Source organism: Felis catus, chromosome F1 (assembly GCF_018350175.1).
Source record: "Felis catus isolate Fca126 chromosome F1, F.catus_Fca126_mat1.0, whole genome shotgun sequence".
Classification (NCBI taxonomy): domain Eukaryota; kingdom Metazoa; phylum Chordata; class Mammalia; order Carnivora; family Felidae; genus Felis; species Felis catus.
Window position 1 is genome coordinate 42,249,742 of NC_058384.1, and position 15,199 is coordinate 42,264,940.

The 15,199-nt window shown below is 47.0% G+C and overlaps 1 protein-coding gene across 1 annotated transcript; it reads right to left on the bottom strand.

Annotated features, from left to right (window-relative positions):
* Nucleotides 1-401: 401 nt before the first annotated feature.
* LOC101082973 (40S ribosomal protein S27-like) lies at nt 402-786 on the bottom strand (the record flags this gene model as incomplete). The annotated part of the gene is made up of 1 exon (XM_023247457.2): nt 402-786. A coding segment is annotated over one exon (270 nt), but the record flags the coding sequence as incomplete, so codon positions are not given.
* Nucleotides 787-15,199: the final 14,413 nt, after the last annotated feature.

Below are 15,199 nucleotides of genomic sequence, written 5' to 3' on the forward strand. Positions count from 1 at the left end.
GAATCCAAAACAGGCTCCAGGCTCCGAGCGGTCAGCACAGAGCCCGACGCGGGGCTCGAACTCACGGACCGCGACGAGATCATGACCTGAGCCGAAGTCGGACGCTCAACCGACCGAGCCACCCAGGCGCCCCATGGGAAAACGTCTTTCAAGGAAGTCTTAGAAGATGCTCTTTGTCAGATGCTGCTGACAGGATGAGAACTGTCCCCTGATGTGGCCTGTGGAGCTCATTTGCTACATGGCCAGAACGGTTTTGGTGGAGTGGTGGAGGCAAAACCCTCACGGGGGTGGATTGAAGGTCGTACGAAAGGAGATAAATTGGAGACTGAGTATTCTTTCAAATAATCTTGTGTGAAGGGAGGGAATGAGTTGGGGTCATAACTGGAGGGGAAAATGGAATCAAGAGGGGGTTTTTACTTTATTATTATTAATTATTATTATTATTATTATTTATTATTTTGTGTCCAAAATCAGTTTATTGGGATAGTTTCCCACTCATGTTGATTTAGGGTACTTTTACTGCCGCTCCTGTCTGAAGGAGCATCCTTGTGTAAGCCTTGCTTTTCCTCCTTTCAGTTGGCACAGGACGGTGGAGCGGCCCACACACAAAACCACTGTTTGTGCGTGGCTGAAGACAGTGGTGATTTTGTAGCACGCTGAGTACTTCGTGTCCATGAAGGAGGAGTTGGGGCTCTGGACCAGGCACTTCTTGTGCTTCCTCTTCTCCTCTTCTGGGGATGGGCGCAGGAGGTCCTTTGTGAGGGGTATGTTCTTGGGGGCAGGACATCATTGCCAGAAAGGCAAGAGAGGGTTTTTTAAAGACGGGAGATAGTGGCACCTGGGTGGCTCAGTTGGTTAAACACGGGACTCTTGATTTCATCTCATGGTTTTGTTTTTTTTTTCTTAACGTTTTTTATTTACTTTTGGGACAGAGAGAAACAGAGCATGAACGGGGGAGGGGCAGAGAGAGAGGGAGACACAGAATCAGATGCAGGCTCCAGGCTCTGAGCCATCAGCCCAGAGCCCGACGCGGGGCTCGAACTCACGGACCGCGAGATCGTGACCCGAGCTGAAGTCGGACGCTTAACCGACTGAGCCACCCAGGCGCCCCTCATCTCACGGTTTGTGAGATCGAGCCCTGAATCGGACCCCATGCTGACAGCCTGACAGCATGGAGCTTGCTTGAGATTCTCTCTCCCTCCCTCTCTCTGCCCCTCCCCTGCTCGCTCTCTCTCTCTCTCTCTCTCTCTCTCTCTCAAAAATAAATAAATAAACCTAAAAAACATCAAAACAGGATATATAGCAGCATGTTCCTCCTAAGGGAAACACTGATGAAACAGGAGAGACAGAGGAGAACTGCGGGCGCAGAATCCTGAGTGGGTGAGAGTAGATAAGACCTAGTGTACGAGCAGAGGGGTTTTCCTCATCCTGGAGCACAGACAGCGTATCCACACAGCACGGAGGAGGCAGAGCGTATGGGCACAGGAGCAGAGAGGTGGATGGAGTAGGGCCCTTGACTCAGAGCGAGGATGAAGGAGGACGCGTTGGAGTGTGGGAGGAAGGAGAGAGAGAGGTGAACGCGTTGTCCAGGAGAGCGGGAAACATGGCATGTTTGCTATGTAGCACCAAGAGTCACGTGTGATAAATGGGCATGGGTTCAGAGCTGAGCAGTCAGCATAGCTGTGTATGGTTCCCAGCCATGTTCAGCTGCTGGGAACAGGTGCAGAGTGGGAGAAGAGGTTGGGTTCAACCAAAGTTATGGTTTGACAATGAGTAAGAGCTCTCATGGCTCTCCCGAAGTACGTTCCTGTGGCTCTGAAGATGACATGTTCTGGTTTGCCCAGGATGGTGCCAGTTTATGCCTGGTTTCCCAAGGTGATTAGTAATAGTGTTCCCTTTCACTTTCAAAACTGTTAGATTTGGGTAACAAATGAAATGATCATTCTACTTTGAGCAACATAGTGCCCGGGAGGTTTTCTCAACAGAGACTGCATCGTTGTTTTTAATGTTTATTTATTTTTGGCAGAGAGAGAGAGAGAGAGAGAGAGAGCGAGCGAGCATGAGTGGGGGAGGGGCAGAGAGAGAGGGAGATACAGAATCCGAAGCAGGTTCCAGACTCCGAGCTGTTAGCACAGAGCCTGACGTGGGGCTCTAACCCACAGACCATGAGATCATGACTCAAGCCCAAGTCGGACGCTCAACCGACTGAGCCACCCAGGCGCTCCTGTTTGACTTTTAAAAAACACTAAATAGATTGCAAATTCCTTGAGGTCAGTGTCCTGTTTTTATACCTTCTGTGCCCCATGGCGAGCATAACTTTTAAATGTGGTCTTCTTGTGTCTTGGTTAATCCAGCAAAAACACAGGTGACTCAAGACTAGAGGATAATCCCAATTTTAGGCAAATTCTCCTCAATCTCAAAACAAAGGAAGGGGATTGAGGCAATTTACACACCAAGGGGACCTTTCATAATTCTGCTCAGGGTTATGGGGGCAGAGTAGGTAAGAGTAGAAGGGAGGCCAGTCAAGACTCAGAACTGTGCAGGGGGCAGATTGGCCTAAGGAAGGACTTGAAACTAAAATGTCCCGGTTATCTGTTGCTGCCTAACAAAGTAACAAATCACCCTGAAATTTAATGATGTAAAACATCAGCCATAGCTTCGCTCTCTCTCGCTGTTTCTGTGGGTCAGGAATTTGCAAGGGGTTGGTGTGAGAAGTAAGGGAAATGATTCATTTTCAGAAATACTAAAAAGCGGTACTGTCCAGCTAACAGTACATTTACAACCTGCTGGAAATATGTACAAACCCCCCACCCCGACAGTGGAGTCCCAAACCTTTAGACACTTCACTTCCTGGTTATTCTTCTTCCCCTCTCCTTTACCCGGGCTTATTTTCGTGGGCTTTGCAATGAGCTTGCTCGTAGAAGAAAGGGAGGAGGGACTGAAAGTTTCTGCGTCACCTCAGGGAATGTATGTTTGTTCCAGTCAGACTCCCTTTTTGCCTTATGGGCATAGGCGACTTCCCGATAAGGCTGTAACCTCTGTAGTACTAAGCCAATGAGAAACCAGGGAGGGACTTGCCTCTGTAGTACTTAGCCAATGAGGAGCTGGGGAGGGACTTGCACACTAGGAGATAAATTGTCTGCTGTAACTTCTCCGAGTGTGTCTGTCCATCAGACACCCGCTCTTGCAAAAACATCAATTAAAGCCTCGCTTCAATGTGCTCTGAGTCTCTGCCTCCCTCCTTTGATTGGGTCAGTGGGCTTATTTTTCCCAGTTGTTGGGCACTTGTGGCTTGGGATCTTTTCTATGGTTGTAGTCAACTGGCTAGAGCCGGAAAAGTAGGGGATCTGAAGAGTTTGGGGCTGGTGAAGCACCTCACTCTCTTCATGTAGTCACAGTGCCTTTCCATGTGGTCTCCTGCTTGGGCTGATGTCAGGTAGCTCCAAGCATAGTGGCCTCAGGGTAATCAGACTGCTTCCATGGTGGCTGAAAACTTCCAGGATGAATGTTCTGGTGACTTAGCTTGGAAGTCACAGTGTTACTACTGTCCTACGTCTGCCCAGTGTCAAAGGAAGAGGGCGTAGACTCACTTCTCAACGGGAGGAGTGTCAAAGCCACTTTATGAGATCACATGGGATGGGCAATGTTGTTTGACCCATTTTTGGAAGATATAATTGTGACACGAAGTAGGGGTTCTTCTACCTTCCTTCCTTCCAAGGAGTCTTGTTGGAAGGCTGAAGACCCCATACTTTTATTTGTTAACCTTAACCATTTTTATGTTAAAAATCCTTCTGCAAATGGAACTTTGCACGTAGCTCCCCCCCCCCTTTTTTAAAAATGTTTTATTTATTTTTGAGAGAGTGACAGAGGATGAGGGAGGGAGGGGCAGAGAGAGAGGGGGAGACAGAGATTCAGAAGCAGGTTCCAGGCTCTGAGCTCTCAGCACGGAGCCCGACAGTGGGCTCGAACTCACAAATTGTGAGATCACGACCTGAGCCAGAGTCGGGCGCTTAAGCGACTGTAGCTCCCCTTCCTGATAGGTGGTGGTGAGTGCAGAGAGTTTGCTCAGTGTCCACAGGGTTTAGAGGAGGATAGAGATGATAGGCTGTACCTCCTCAGTGAGAACCTTGACGATGGGAACAAACTGCTCCATCTCAGCAGTTCGGGAAGGTTATCAGTATGATATCACGTGACACATTAGGTTTTACCCACGTGGAACAAATGACCACACGCCTAGTGGCTTAAGACAACACACAGTTGCTATCGTACAGCGTCCACGGGTCAGGAGTCTGGCATGTTTTAGACAGATCCTCTGCTCATGGGGCCACAACACAGAAATCAAAGGGTCAGCTGGTTTGTTTTCATGTGGAGGCTCGCCTGCAGAAAGGCCCATTTCCAAGTTCACTTGGGTTGTTGGCCGAGTCCACTTCCTTGCACTTGTAGGACTGGCGTCCCCGTGTCCTTGCTAGGTGTTAGCGGGGGACTGCTGTCAGCAGCTAGGTCTCAGGCCCTTTGCCGTGTGGCCTTCACAGGCCACTTGAACATAGTAGCCTACCCCGTGAGCGCGGAGAGCAAGCTGGTGGTTGCAGAGGGGTGTAGGGGAGATGGGCAACATGGGAGGAGGGGAGTGGGAGGTACAGGCTTCCAGTTATGGAATGAGTAAGCCCACTGGGCTGAAAGGTCCAGCACAGGGAATGACACAGCACTAGCCTTGCACGGTGACAGATGGTAGCCGCACTCGTGATGAGCCCAGTGTAACGCGTGCAGTTGGGGAACCACGATGTCGTACAGCTGGAACCAATGTGACATCGTGTGTCAACTATACTCATATATAGGTCAGTGAAAAAAAAACTTGGACTGATGCTGGCACACTGTAAAATTTCAGTGAACATCAGATGTCACTAAAAAAGTGAAAAAAGTTATGGCCACAAGAAACAAACAAGAAACAGAGCAGCCGACCTCCTCAAGGCCGGCAGTGGAATCAGTTTCATACATCCAATCTCTGACTCTAGGGCAGGCCCTGTATCTTTTAATGGCTCGCTTAAGGGCACCTGGGTGGCTCTGTCAAATGCCCAACCTCGGCTCAGGGCGTGATCTCAAGGTTTATGGGTTTGAGCCGCCCAGCAGGCTCCCTGCTGACGGGGGCCTGCTTGGGATTCTCTCTCTGTCTCTCTCCCCTTCCCCCACATGCACACCTTGTCTCAAAATAAATAAATAAACTAAAAAAAGGCGGGGGGGTGGGGCGCTCACTTAATTAGGTCACGCCCATCCAGAATAATCTCCCTTTTGATGAACTCAAAGTCATCAGCTGATCCGGAACCTTAAATACATAGGCAGAATCCCTTCACCTTTGTCAGATAACATAACCTAAACTTGAAAGTGAAATCAAGCCTATGCTTGGGTCCCACCTCACTTAAGCACAGAGGATTGATTATAGGGACATGTACTCTGGGGGATGGAAATGTCAGCAGCCATCGCACTTGATCTTGGGGGATCTTCTGGATGCTGGGTCTCCCATATCAATCAGGTTACAACTTTTTGAAACAGGAAGGGAATGTGGCATCTATCCTTAAAGGGACCTAGAAAGGTGACCTAGAGGGAAGAATCCTCTGTCCTCCTTAGCTTCTGGTATGGATCACATATAGCATGGCTCACCCTAGGGGTGTGCTTATGACTCCCAATTAGTAACTAACAGAAAAGAAATTATTTTTTAAAAAGCAATTAATAAAGATGGGGCACCTGGGTGGCTCAGTCAGTTAAGCGTCTGACTTCAGCTCAGGTCATGATCTCACGGTTCATGGGGTCAAGCCCGGTGTCGGGCTCTGTGGTGACAGCTCAGAGCCTGGAGCCTGCTTTGGGTTCTGTGTCTCCCTCTGTGTCTGCTCTTCCCCCCACTCACACTCTGTCTCTCTCTCTCAAAAATAAACATTAAAAAAATTTTTTAAGCAATTATTAAAGAGATAGAAAAAAATAAACAGAAAATTGAAACTGTAATAAAATATGAGATAAAAAGAGGGCAACCATAAAACTGAAAGTGATAAAGAGTAACAAAAAAATCATTGGGGGCGCCTGGGTGGCTCAGTCGGTTGAGCGTCTGACTTCAGCTCAGGTCATGATCTCGCGGCTTGTGAGTTCAGGCCCCGTGTCGGGCTCTGTGCCGACAGCCTGGAGCCTGCTTCGGATTCTGTGTCTCCTCCTCTCTCTGCCCCTCCCCTGCTCATGCTCTGTCTCTCTGTCTCTCAATAATAAATCAATGTTAAAAAAAAAAAAATTAAAAAAAACAATCATTGAGAACAAGCACTTTAAATGAAAAAAAAAAGAGGTATAAAATAGTAAGAAAAGACAAAGCACATTACGAACAATTGAATTGTGCCAAATCACTTCAAATCGAAGACTGAATGATTAAAAGGACCAAAAGCTAAAATGATACAAGTGAATAAAACATAAGAAACAAGTAAACAAGCCACCATAGTAAGTGTCTAAATATGGAGCAGCCTATTCAGGAGCTCAGTAGCCTCATGCTGAGTTAGCCAGAATTCTTCAAGCTGAAGCAACCCTGAAATCCAACACATGCTTGTGAGTGTCTTTCTCAACGAGGGTTCCTCCTCTGAGCCGCAGAACACCGGAAGTTATCTGAGTTACTGTTTTCTCAATTCTGCCCCAAAATGGTACATAACTAGTACCCAGCAGTTGCACTACTAGGCATTTATCCACGGGAACCAGTGTGCTGTTTCGAAGGGACACATGCACCCCCGTGTTTATAGCAGCACTATCGACAACAGCCAAAGTATGGAAAGAGCTCACATGTCCACCGATGGATGAATGGATAAAGAAGATGTGGTATATATATATACAATAGAGTATTACTCGGCAATCAAAAAAGAACGAAATCTTGCCATTTGCGACTCTGTGGATAGAACTGGAGGGTATTATGCTAAGCGAAATGAGTCAGAGAAAGACAAACATCATATGACTTCACTCATCTGAGGATTTTAAGAGACAAAACAGATGCACATAAGCCAAGGGGAGCAAAAATAAAAACAGGGAGGGGGACAAAACATAAGAGACTCTTAAATATGGAGAACAAACTGAGGGTTCCTGGAGGGGTTGTGGGACGGGGGGATGGGCTAAATGGGCAAGGGGCATTAAGGAATCTCCTCCTGAAATCATTGTTGCACTATATGTTAACCAATTTGGATATAAATTTTTAAAAATAAAAATAAATAAATAAATAAATAAGATGAAACATACATGCATAGAAAAGGCCAGTCTTGAGAATGCATAAGAAAAAAAAAAAAAAAGATGGCTTAATAAAATATACCTAGGTTGAGAATAATTAAAAAAAAAAACACAGCAAAGAAGTTAATTCATTGTATACAGCTTCATTCTCTCACCAAACTAGCTGATCTATGTCAAAAAGTATGCAACCAAGAAAGGGTTGGTCGATGTGGCACATGGTTCTGTGATATTTTTGAGAGACGAGTTTTAGGTGAGAAGTGGAAACTGAAGTCAGATTCCTGGGACATTTTCCCCCTCGAGTTGTGTGGTCAGGTGATTATGGACTGAAGCACACGAATCACTTTTGATCACTTACTAAATATAAGAAAGGCATCAACAGATGTCCTGACTTCAGAGGAATTCAGAGAAGTAGCAGAGAATATTCATTTATTTGATTTTCTCCATAAGCCTTCTGGCCAAGGGCCCAGGAAGGACTTGTAATTAGTGCCTTTCTAAAAACATAAGCCTCCTTGGGAATGCAAGCTGGTGCAGCCACTCTGGAAAACAGTATGGAGGTTCCTCAAAAAACTAAAAATAGAACTACCCTACGACCCAGCAATTGCACTGCTAGCCACTTATCCACGGGATACAGGTGTGCTGTTTCTAAGGGACACATGCACCCCCATGTTTACAGCAGCACTATCAACAGTAGCCAAAGTATGAAAAGAGCCCAATGTCCATCGATGGATGAATGGATAAAGAAGAAGTGGTATATATATACAATGAGTATTACTCGGCAATCAAAAAGAATGAAATCTTGCCATTTGCAACTCTGTGGATGGAACTGGAGGGTATTATGCTAAGTGAAATTAGTCAGTCAGAGAAAGACAAACATCATATGAGTTCACTCATATGAGGACTTTAAGAGACAAAACAGATGAACATAAGGCAAGGGAAGCAAAAATAATATAAAAACAGGGAGGGCGACAAACATGAGACTCATAAATATGGAGAACAAACAGAGAGTTACTGGAGGGGGTGCGGGGGGGAATGGGCTAAATGGGTAAGGGGCACTAAGAAATCTGAAATCGTTGTATTATATGCTAACTAATTTGGATATAAATTTTAAAAAATTAAATTAAAAAAAAAACACCTAAGGCTCTTGGGGCACCTGGGTGGCTCAGTCGGTTGAACGTCCAACTCTTGATTTCAGCTCAGGTCATGATCTCATGGTTTGGTTCATGGGGTCGAGCCCCACCTCAGGCTCTATGCTGGCAGCATGGAAACTGCTTGGGATTCTCTCTCTGCCCTTCCCCTGATTGCTCTCTCTCTTTCAAAATAAATAAATAAACATTAAAAAAAAAAAAATAAGGCTTTTCCAACTTCACACTGGTATGGGCCAAAATTGTCTAAAAAGGGAGGACTGATTCTAGAGAAGCCCCACATGCCCCTTTCTTTTCTTCCCCTCCAGCATTTCATATGTGAGAAAACAACTGATGGCCAGCTTCACTTGTCCTCATCCTGGCCAAGGAGCTCCTACAAAAGTTTTGTTAGACTTCATCAACTCTGGAACAGTCCCACAGGACTCAGCACACCCCAGAAGGTAATCATGGACACACTCTGCTAAATTCCATTCGACTTCTAAGCTGCATGGCCATTGATCACGCTTTCCTTGAAACACTTATTTCCTTGTTGTATTACTTATACCTGTCGTATAACAAATGACACCAAAACTTTAGTCCCCTGAGACAACAAATATTTATGATCTCAAGGTTTCTGTAGGTCAAGAATTCCAGAGCATCTGAGCTGGGTGGATTTGTCCAGAAGCTCTCATGTAGTTGCAGTCGGGACACTGGCCAAGCTGTGGTCATCTGAAGGCTTGCGTAGTGCTGGGGATTTACCAAGATGGCTCATTCAGATGGCTTTGGCAGGTGGCCGAAGTTCCTCTCTGCTTCTCAGCTGGAAGCCTCAACCACTCATCATGTGGATGTCTCTGTAGGCTGTTTGTGTGTCCCCACAATATGGCATAACTTCCTTCCTTTATTATTTTCAGAAAGTGGAGGAATGTATAGTCCTTTTATGACCTAAAATATGACCTTTTATGACTAAATTTACACATTACCACTTTGCTTGATTCCATTTCTGAGAATAGAGTCATTCAGGCTAGCCCACCATCAAGGGTAAGAGAATTGAGGAGTACTGTAGACGAGGAAAAAACCTTTTCCCTCTACCCTCTTAGATTCATTACCTGGGGCCCTGCAAATTAGACTGACAAAAGACAGATTAACAAGAGAAAAACAAATAGAGTTTATTAACACGGTGTAGAGCTCATACATGAGGGAGAAAGAGTGAACAGCGAAGAGTCATTCAGAAGGGTGGTTAGAATTTAGGCTTGTAGCATCTTAACAAAAACCAATAAATTTGTAGAGAAATGGCAAGCCAAAGGAAAAGGGTTTTAGGCTTCTGAGAGTGGCAAACCATGGGAAGGAAAATATATAGGGAAAGCTAATGGAAGATAAGGGTTATTTCAGTGAGGTTTGTTATGTAGATTCCTCTCTGTGCTGTGTCTGGGCTGATAAGAGTCTCTGGTGATTAAGAACCTAAGCCTGCTTCTAGGCAAATAGTTGGGGAGGGCAGAGAGGTGTTTGTTTGTTTGTTTGTTTGTTTGTTTGTTTGTTTGTTTTGGGGTGGTTTTTGTTTTGTTGTTTTTTTTGTTTTGTTTTGTTTTGTTTTGTTTTGTTTTGTTTGGTGTTTGCTGTTTCTCAGTTGTCTTCAGCTCAAAATAACCCTTATGCCAAAGTGGCATATTTTGGGGTGGCATATTCTGATCCCCTTCAGTATCAGAGAGCTTGTGGACATATTTTAAAGCTGCCACATATTTTTTTGTCTTCTGTAGCTTTAGCTCTCCTGGTTGTCTCCCTATGTCTCTGGCCACTAGCTCTCACTGTCTATCTTTGTATTATTCCTTTGTTCTTTGTATTATTCCTGTTTCTTGAATGCTGGGTTTCTTGGGCCTCTGGGCTTCTCCCTCCACATATTTGCCCAGGGTCACCCTACATTCCTATGTACCACCTTTGGGCCGGTGATTCTCCAACCCAAGTGTTGGCATACGTTTTGTGAAAGGGCCATATGGCTTAGTAGGCCAAACGTTCTGTATTGCAAATATTCAGCTTTGCTTCTGTAGTGCAAAAGCACCCACAGACAATGCGGATGTGAATGAGCCTGGCTGTGTTCTGGTAATACTTTTATTTGTACAACAGTCTGCTGGCCATAATTTGTTGACTCTTTTTTCTAACTTCTGTGGCCCTCGCAGACCCTTCTTCTGGGCTCCGGAAGAAGATAAATGCCCAGCTGCCTTCTGGGCATTTCTTCTTGGATGCCTCAGAGGTAGGTCAAACTCATCTCTTCCTGTATTTATTGTACTCCCTGTATTGAACACGGTATTGTCTTGTGTCCTCTGTCTGGTAAACAGCATTGCCATTTGGTCAGCTGCTGTAGCCTGAGAGCTAGAAGGGCTCCCTGCTCATCCCTCTCCCTCGCCTCCCATCTCCAATCAGTCAACAGTCTACTTCCTAAAGTTATCTCAGATCTATCCCCTTGGTTCCATCTCTACTGCTGCTACTCAGTTTAAGCTATCATTGTGTCCTTCCTGAAATACCACAATAGCCTCCGGTGCGAGGCCCCCAAAGATGTCCACATCCTACTTCCCAGAACCTGTGAACATGCCACCATCTATGGCATAAGGGACTTTGCAGATGTAGCCAAATTAAGGCTCTTGAGATGGGAAGATTATCCTGAATTATCCAGGTTGGCCTGATATAATCACAAAGTTCCATACAACAGGCAGGAAGGTCAGATGAGGGAGAGAATGTGACAATGGAAGATCTGCAAGATGGCCTTTGAAGGTGGCAGAAGGGGCTATGATCTGCAAGAATGCAGGTGGCCTCTGGAAGTTGGAAAAGACAAGGAAAGTGATTTTCTACTTGAACCTCCGGAAGGTTCCAGCTCTGCCGCTATCTTAGCTAAAGCCCACGAGTCCGACTTTGGACCTCTGACCTCCAGAACTATCACATAATACAGTTGTGTTGTTTTAAGCCACTAAATTTGTGGGAATCTATTATGGCGGCAATAGCGACTGAATAACCTCCTCACCCTCCCTCCAGTCGTGCTCTGTTCTCCACCCCACCCCGAACACAAACAGGATCCGTCACATCCCCATTGAAAACACTCCCATGACTTGCCCACATCCTCAGAACAAACTCCAGGCTCCTTGCAAGACTTCATCACGGGTCCCCAGCAGTTTATGCCCCGCAAATTCATGCAGGGAATTTCACCTCGTGTCGTCTCTCCACGAGACAAATGTTCTGTCTGTTCAGGACCTGTTTACCTTCCGTCTCCCACCTGACTAACTCCTGCAAGTTATCCAGACGCCAGTTCCTCAGAGACAGTCCCTGCCCCCACGCTGAGGTCAGGTCCTCTGGTTGGAGACATTAAAGTAACTGCCCTATCAGACTCCTGGCCCGCTTTATTGCGAGGACTGGTGAACTCAGAGGCCGCCCAACTGTCTTGTTCACCACTCGGCGCCGAGCACCTTCCGTGATGGCTGACACACACCAGTACGCGGTGAAGACAGACATGGGCCAGCGATGGTCTAGGGAGACTTGGTGGAGGCGGTGGTGAGGGGCTCCAGCACGTGCCGTCTCCCCTTGAGAAAGCTGGGGAAGAAGAGCCCATGGGGGAGAGAGAGCCGAGCTGACTCGGGGAGCAGGTGGGAGTCTGAATTGCCCTCATTTCCCTTCCTGCTCGGCCTGGTGGGGAAGACGCCGGGAGGGGAAAAGGGGCGTCACTGCCCTCCCGCCACAATTAGCCGCGACTTTCATTCTTCTACAAAGAGGAGAGAGCAAATCAAAGGGAGATAAAAGTACATGTCCCACAAAGGACATCGAGACGAGGGGGAAGGAAGGGAGGGTGGTGGGACAGAGAGGCAGAGGCAGAGAGAAAGCCCTGCGGCCCAAACAAAAGCCCAGAGCCAGCTGATCCCCAGGATCAGACGGTGGAGACACAAGGACAGGAAGAGAGCAGACCGCGTGGGGATCAGCAGCCCCGTCAGCCAAGGAGGAGAGGGAATGAAGGAAGATAAAACACTGATGTGAATGGCCGGGGAAGAGGGTGGAGAGGGACCCCAAATGGAGTTGGGACAAAAGCATGAAAAGACAAGATTGCCACCATCCCATGAGCACTCCACCCAGGGAAAGCAAAGAGGGGCTGGAGACAAAGGCCGAGAGAGGAAGGTGGAAAGGGAGGGAGCACAGCAGACTGGCCCTGAGCCGGTGACAGGGCTGTGAGCACAGGGGGTCAGCCGAGGCCCTGAAGGGGGAGCGGCAATCAGGGTACTGGCCTATATTTGATGAGAGAATCCTACCTGAGTAGCTTTCTTGTCTTTGAACTTTATATAAATAGAATTTAAGAGACGGACACACAAAAATAATGTGGTCGTGAGCCTTCCAACACAGATGCTTCTGTGTCTGGCTTCTTTCTCTCCACATTATGCTGCACATAGTGTGGATCAGTCATTGTCATTGCTGTATAATATTCCACTATATATATATATATATATATATATATATATATATATATATACTTGTGCATATCCATTCTTGTATCTAGTGGAAAATTTTCATTCAAGTCCACAATCTCTCTCTCTCTCTCTTTTTTAAGTTTATTTATTTATTTTGAGAGAGAGAGAGAGAGTGAGCAACAAGGGAGGGGCAGAGAGAGGGAGACAGAGAATCCCAAGCAGGCTCTGCACTGTCAGTGTGGGGCTCAAACTCATAAACTGTGAGATCACGACTGAGCCGAAATCAAGAGTCAGACGCCTACCGGACTGAGCCACCCAGGCACCCCAGGTCCGCAATCTCTTATCTGAAATCTTGAGGCCAGACGTGTTTTAGAATTTGAGAAAGATGGTTAAAAAAAAAAAAGATGTAAGGCACAAACACTCCGTATCACACAACTCCCAGTGCTGGGTGTATGGAAGTGCCCTGTAACCAGACACATGGATGTTTCTGAAAGGAAATGGATGAACACTCATCCTAGGAATAGCTTCACTTCAGTTCAGGTCAGGTTTTGCCACCAAATGGGTTCCGGCCACATTGGGTTATGCCTCCAAATAAAAGATGACGTTTTTGACGTTCGGGGCTTTTGGAGTTCCGGAACTCCGAACTTGGCATTGTGGAACTTTGGTATACTAGTTCCCAATAAAATTTGCTTCGGGAACCCCTGGCAGAAAGATGAGTTGAAGACCATGTTACGAGTTTCGGCAAAAGTCAGAAACAAAGGTCCAACAACGTTTGAGAGGCGAGACGTGGTCCAGAAGGGATGTCGGAGTCGGCTAAATCGGGCTCAAATCCTGACCCTGGATGAGACGGAGAAGAACCCTGTGTACTGCTGGCCTCTTTAGTTCCCTGATCGCTCGTCCCATCTGACCAGGGTAAACCTTTGTTTTTATAACTTCAGCCCCTAATCTTGTAAATTGTTGGTTATATGTTTTGTATCATTTTAAAGCTCATTTCTTTCTTTTATCCTCTTAACCTGCTGGTCCTCTACTTCTGTGTGACTTATCTTGATGATTCCTTATCTCTATTTTGTTCTTTATAATTTTATATTATGTTCCTCTTATCTCATCTTCTCGTTCTTATTGTTATCGTGCTATTTTGTAGTGACTGAGGAAAGACCCCTGCGGTTTGGGGGAGCAAGGGGTGATCATTTACCCCCGCCCCTCCCTCAGAGCCAGATTGCTCGGTACTTGGGAGCGTTTCTTTCCCCGAGGAGATTTCTGGGTGGTGGGGGAGGTGGTGGGGAGCCCTCAAAATTTCAGCTCGAGCCCTAACCAAGAATTGGTCCCGGGGCTTTTGAAGCCTGGGGAAACACCCAGTCTCAAAGCAGAAGGCTGTGCTCAGTGGTGGAGATTTATTTCCGGTTAAGTGTTTCTTTGTTCTGGGAGACCAGACCCTCGGCGTCAATAACCTGGCACAGACACCCTTCCCCGTCCCCACAAGCAGATACCACTCATCCTTTCACACACCCAAGAATATTCCACGGCGAGGAGGCAGCAACGGGTGTTTAAGCTTTCCACTCGCTGCAGAGGCCTCTTTTCTATATGGAAGGAGAAGGCGTTGTTCTTGCAAGTCAGACAGAGGAGTGAGGATGAGGCCCTGTTCTCGCTGTTGCTGCAGGGGCCACAGAGAGGAAGCTGCCGGAAGGAGGGCCAGGCATTCTGTTCTCCCCCACCTAGCAGAGAGGCCTTTGACAGCCAGACTGACATAACCTTAGTGGGGAAGGTTGAGGTCTCCTCATGGGATTTCGCCAGAACCCCGACTTTGGGCAACATACTGCACACGGAGAGGGGCTGGTCAAGCCCTCTCCTCAGAGCTAGGCCAAGTCCTAGACTATCCCTTGTGTCCTAAAGGGGTACACGTTCTGTCAGTTGCCCTGGGAAGGGGAAGACTCCCAGAGAGACCAGGGAGAGGTGGGCTTGAGAGGGCTTTGGCGGGGCGCCTGGGTGGCTCAGTCGGTTAAGCGTCTGACTTCAGCTCAGGTCACGATCTCACGGTCCGTGAGTTCGAGCCCCGCGTTGGGCTCTGTGCTGTCAGTTCAGAGCCTGGAGCTTGCTTCGGATTCTGTGTCTCTTTCTCTGTCTCTGCCCCTCCCCCACTCATGCTCTGTCTCTCTATCAAAAAATGAATAAATGTTAACATTAAAAAAAAGAGAGAGAGGGCTTTGGGGCTCCAAGGACTCCCTGGAAGAAAGCTTGGACACCCCCTTCTTTGAGGAAGAGAAAGGCAGGCCTGAGAAGCAGGAAACGGGCGAGAACGGGGGACTCAGGGTCTGTAGCTCTGTGACAGTCCCGTTTCCCCACATCCCGGTGCTCCTCCCAGGGTCCCAAGCCTTCCCGCTTTTGTCTGAAGGGTCCCACCAGATT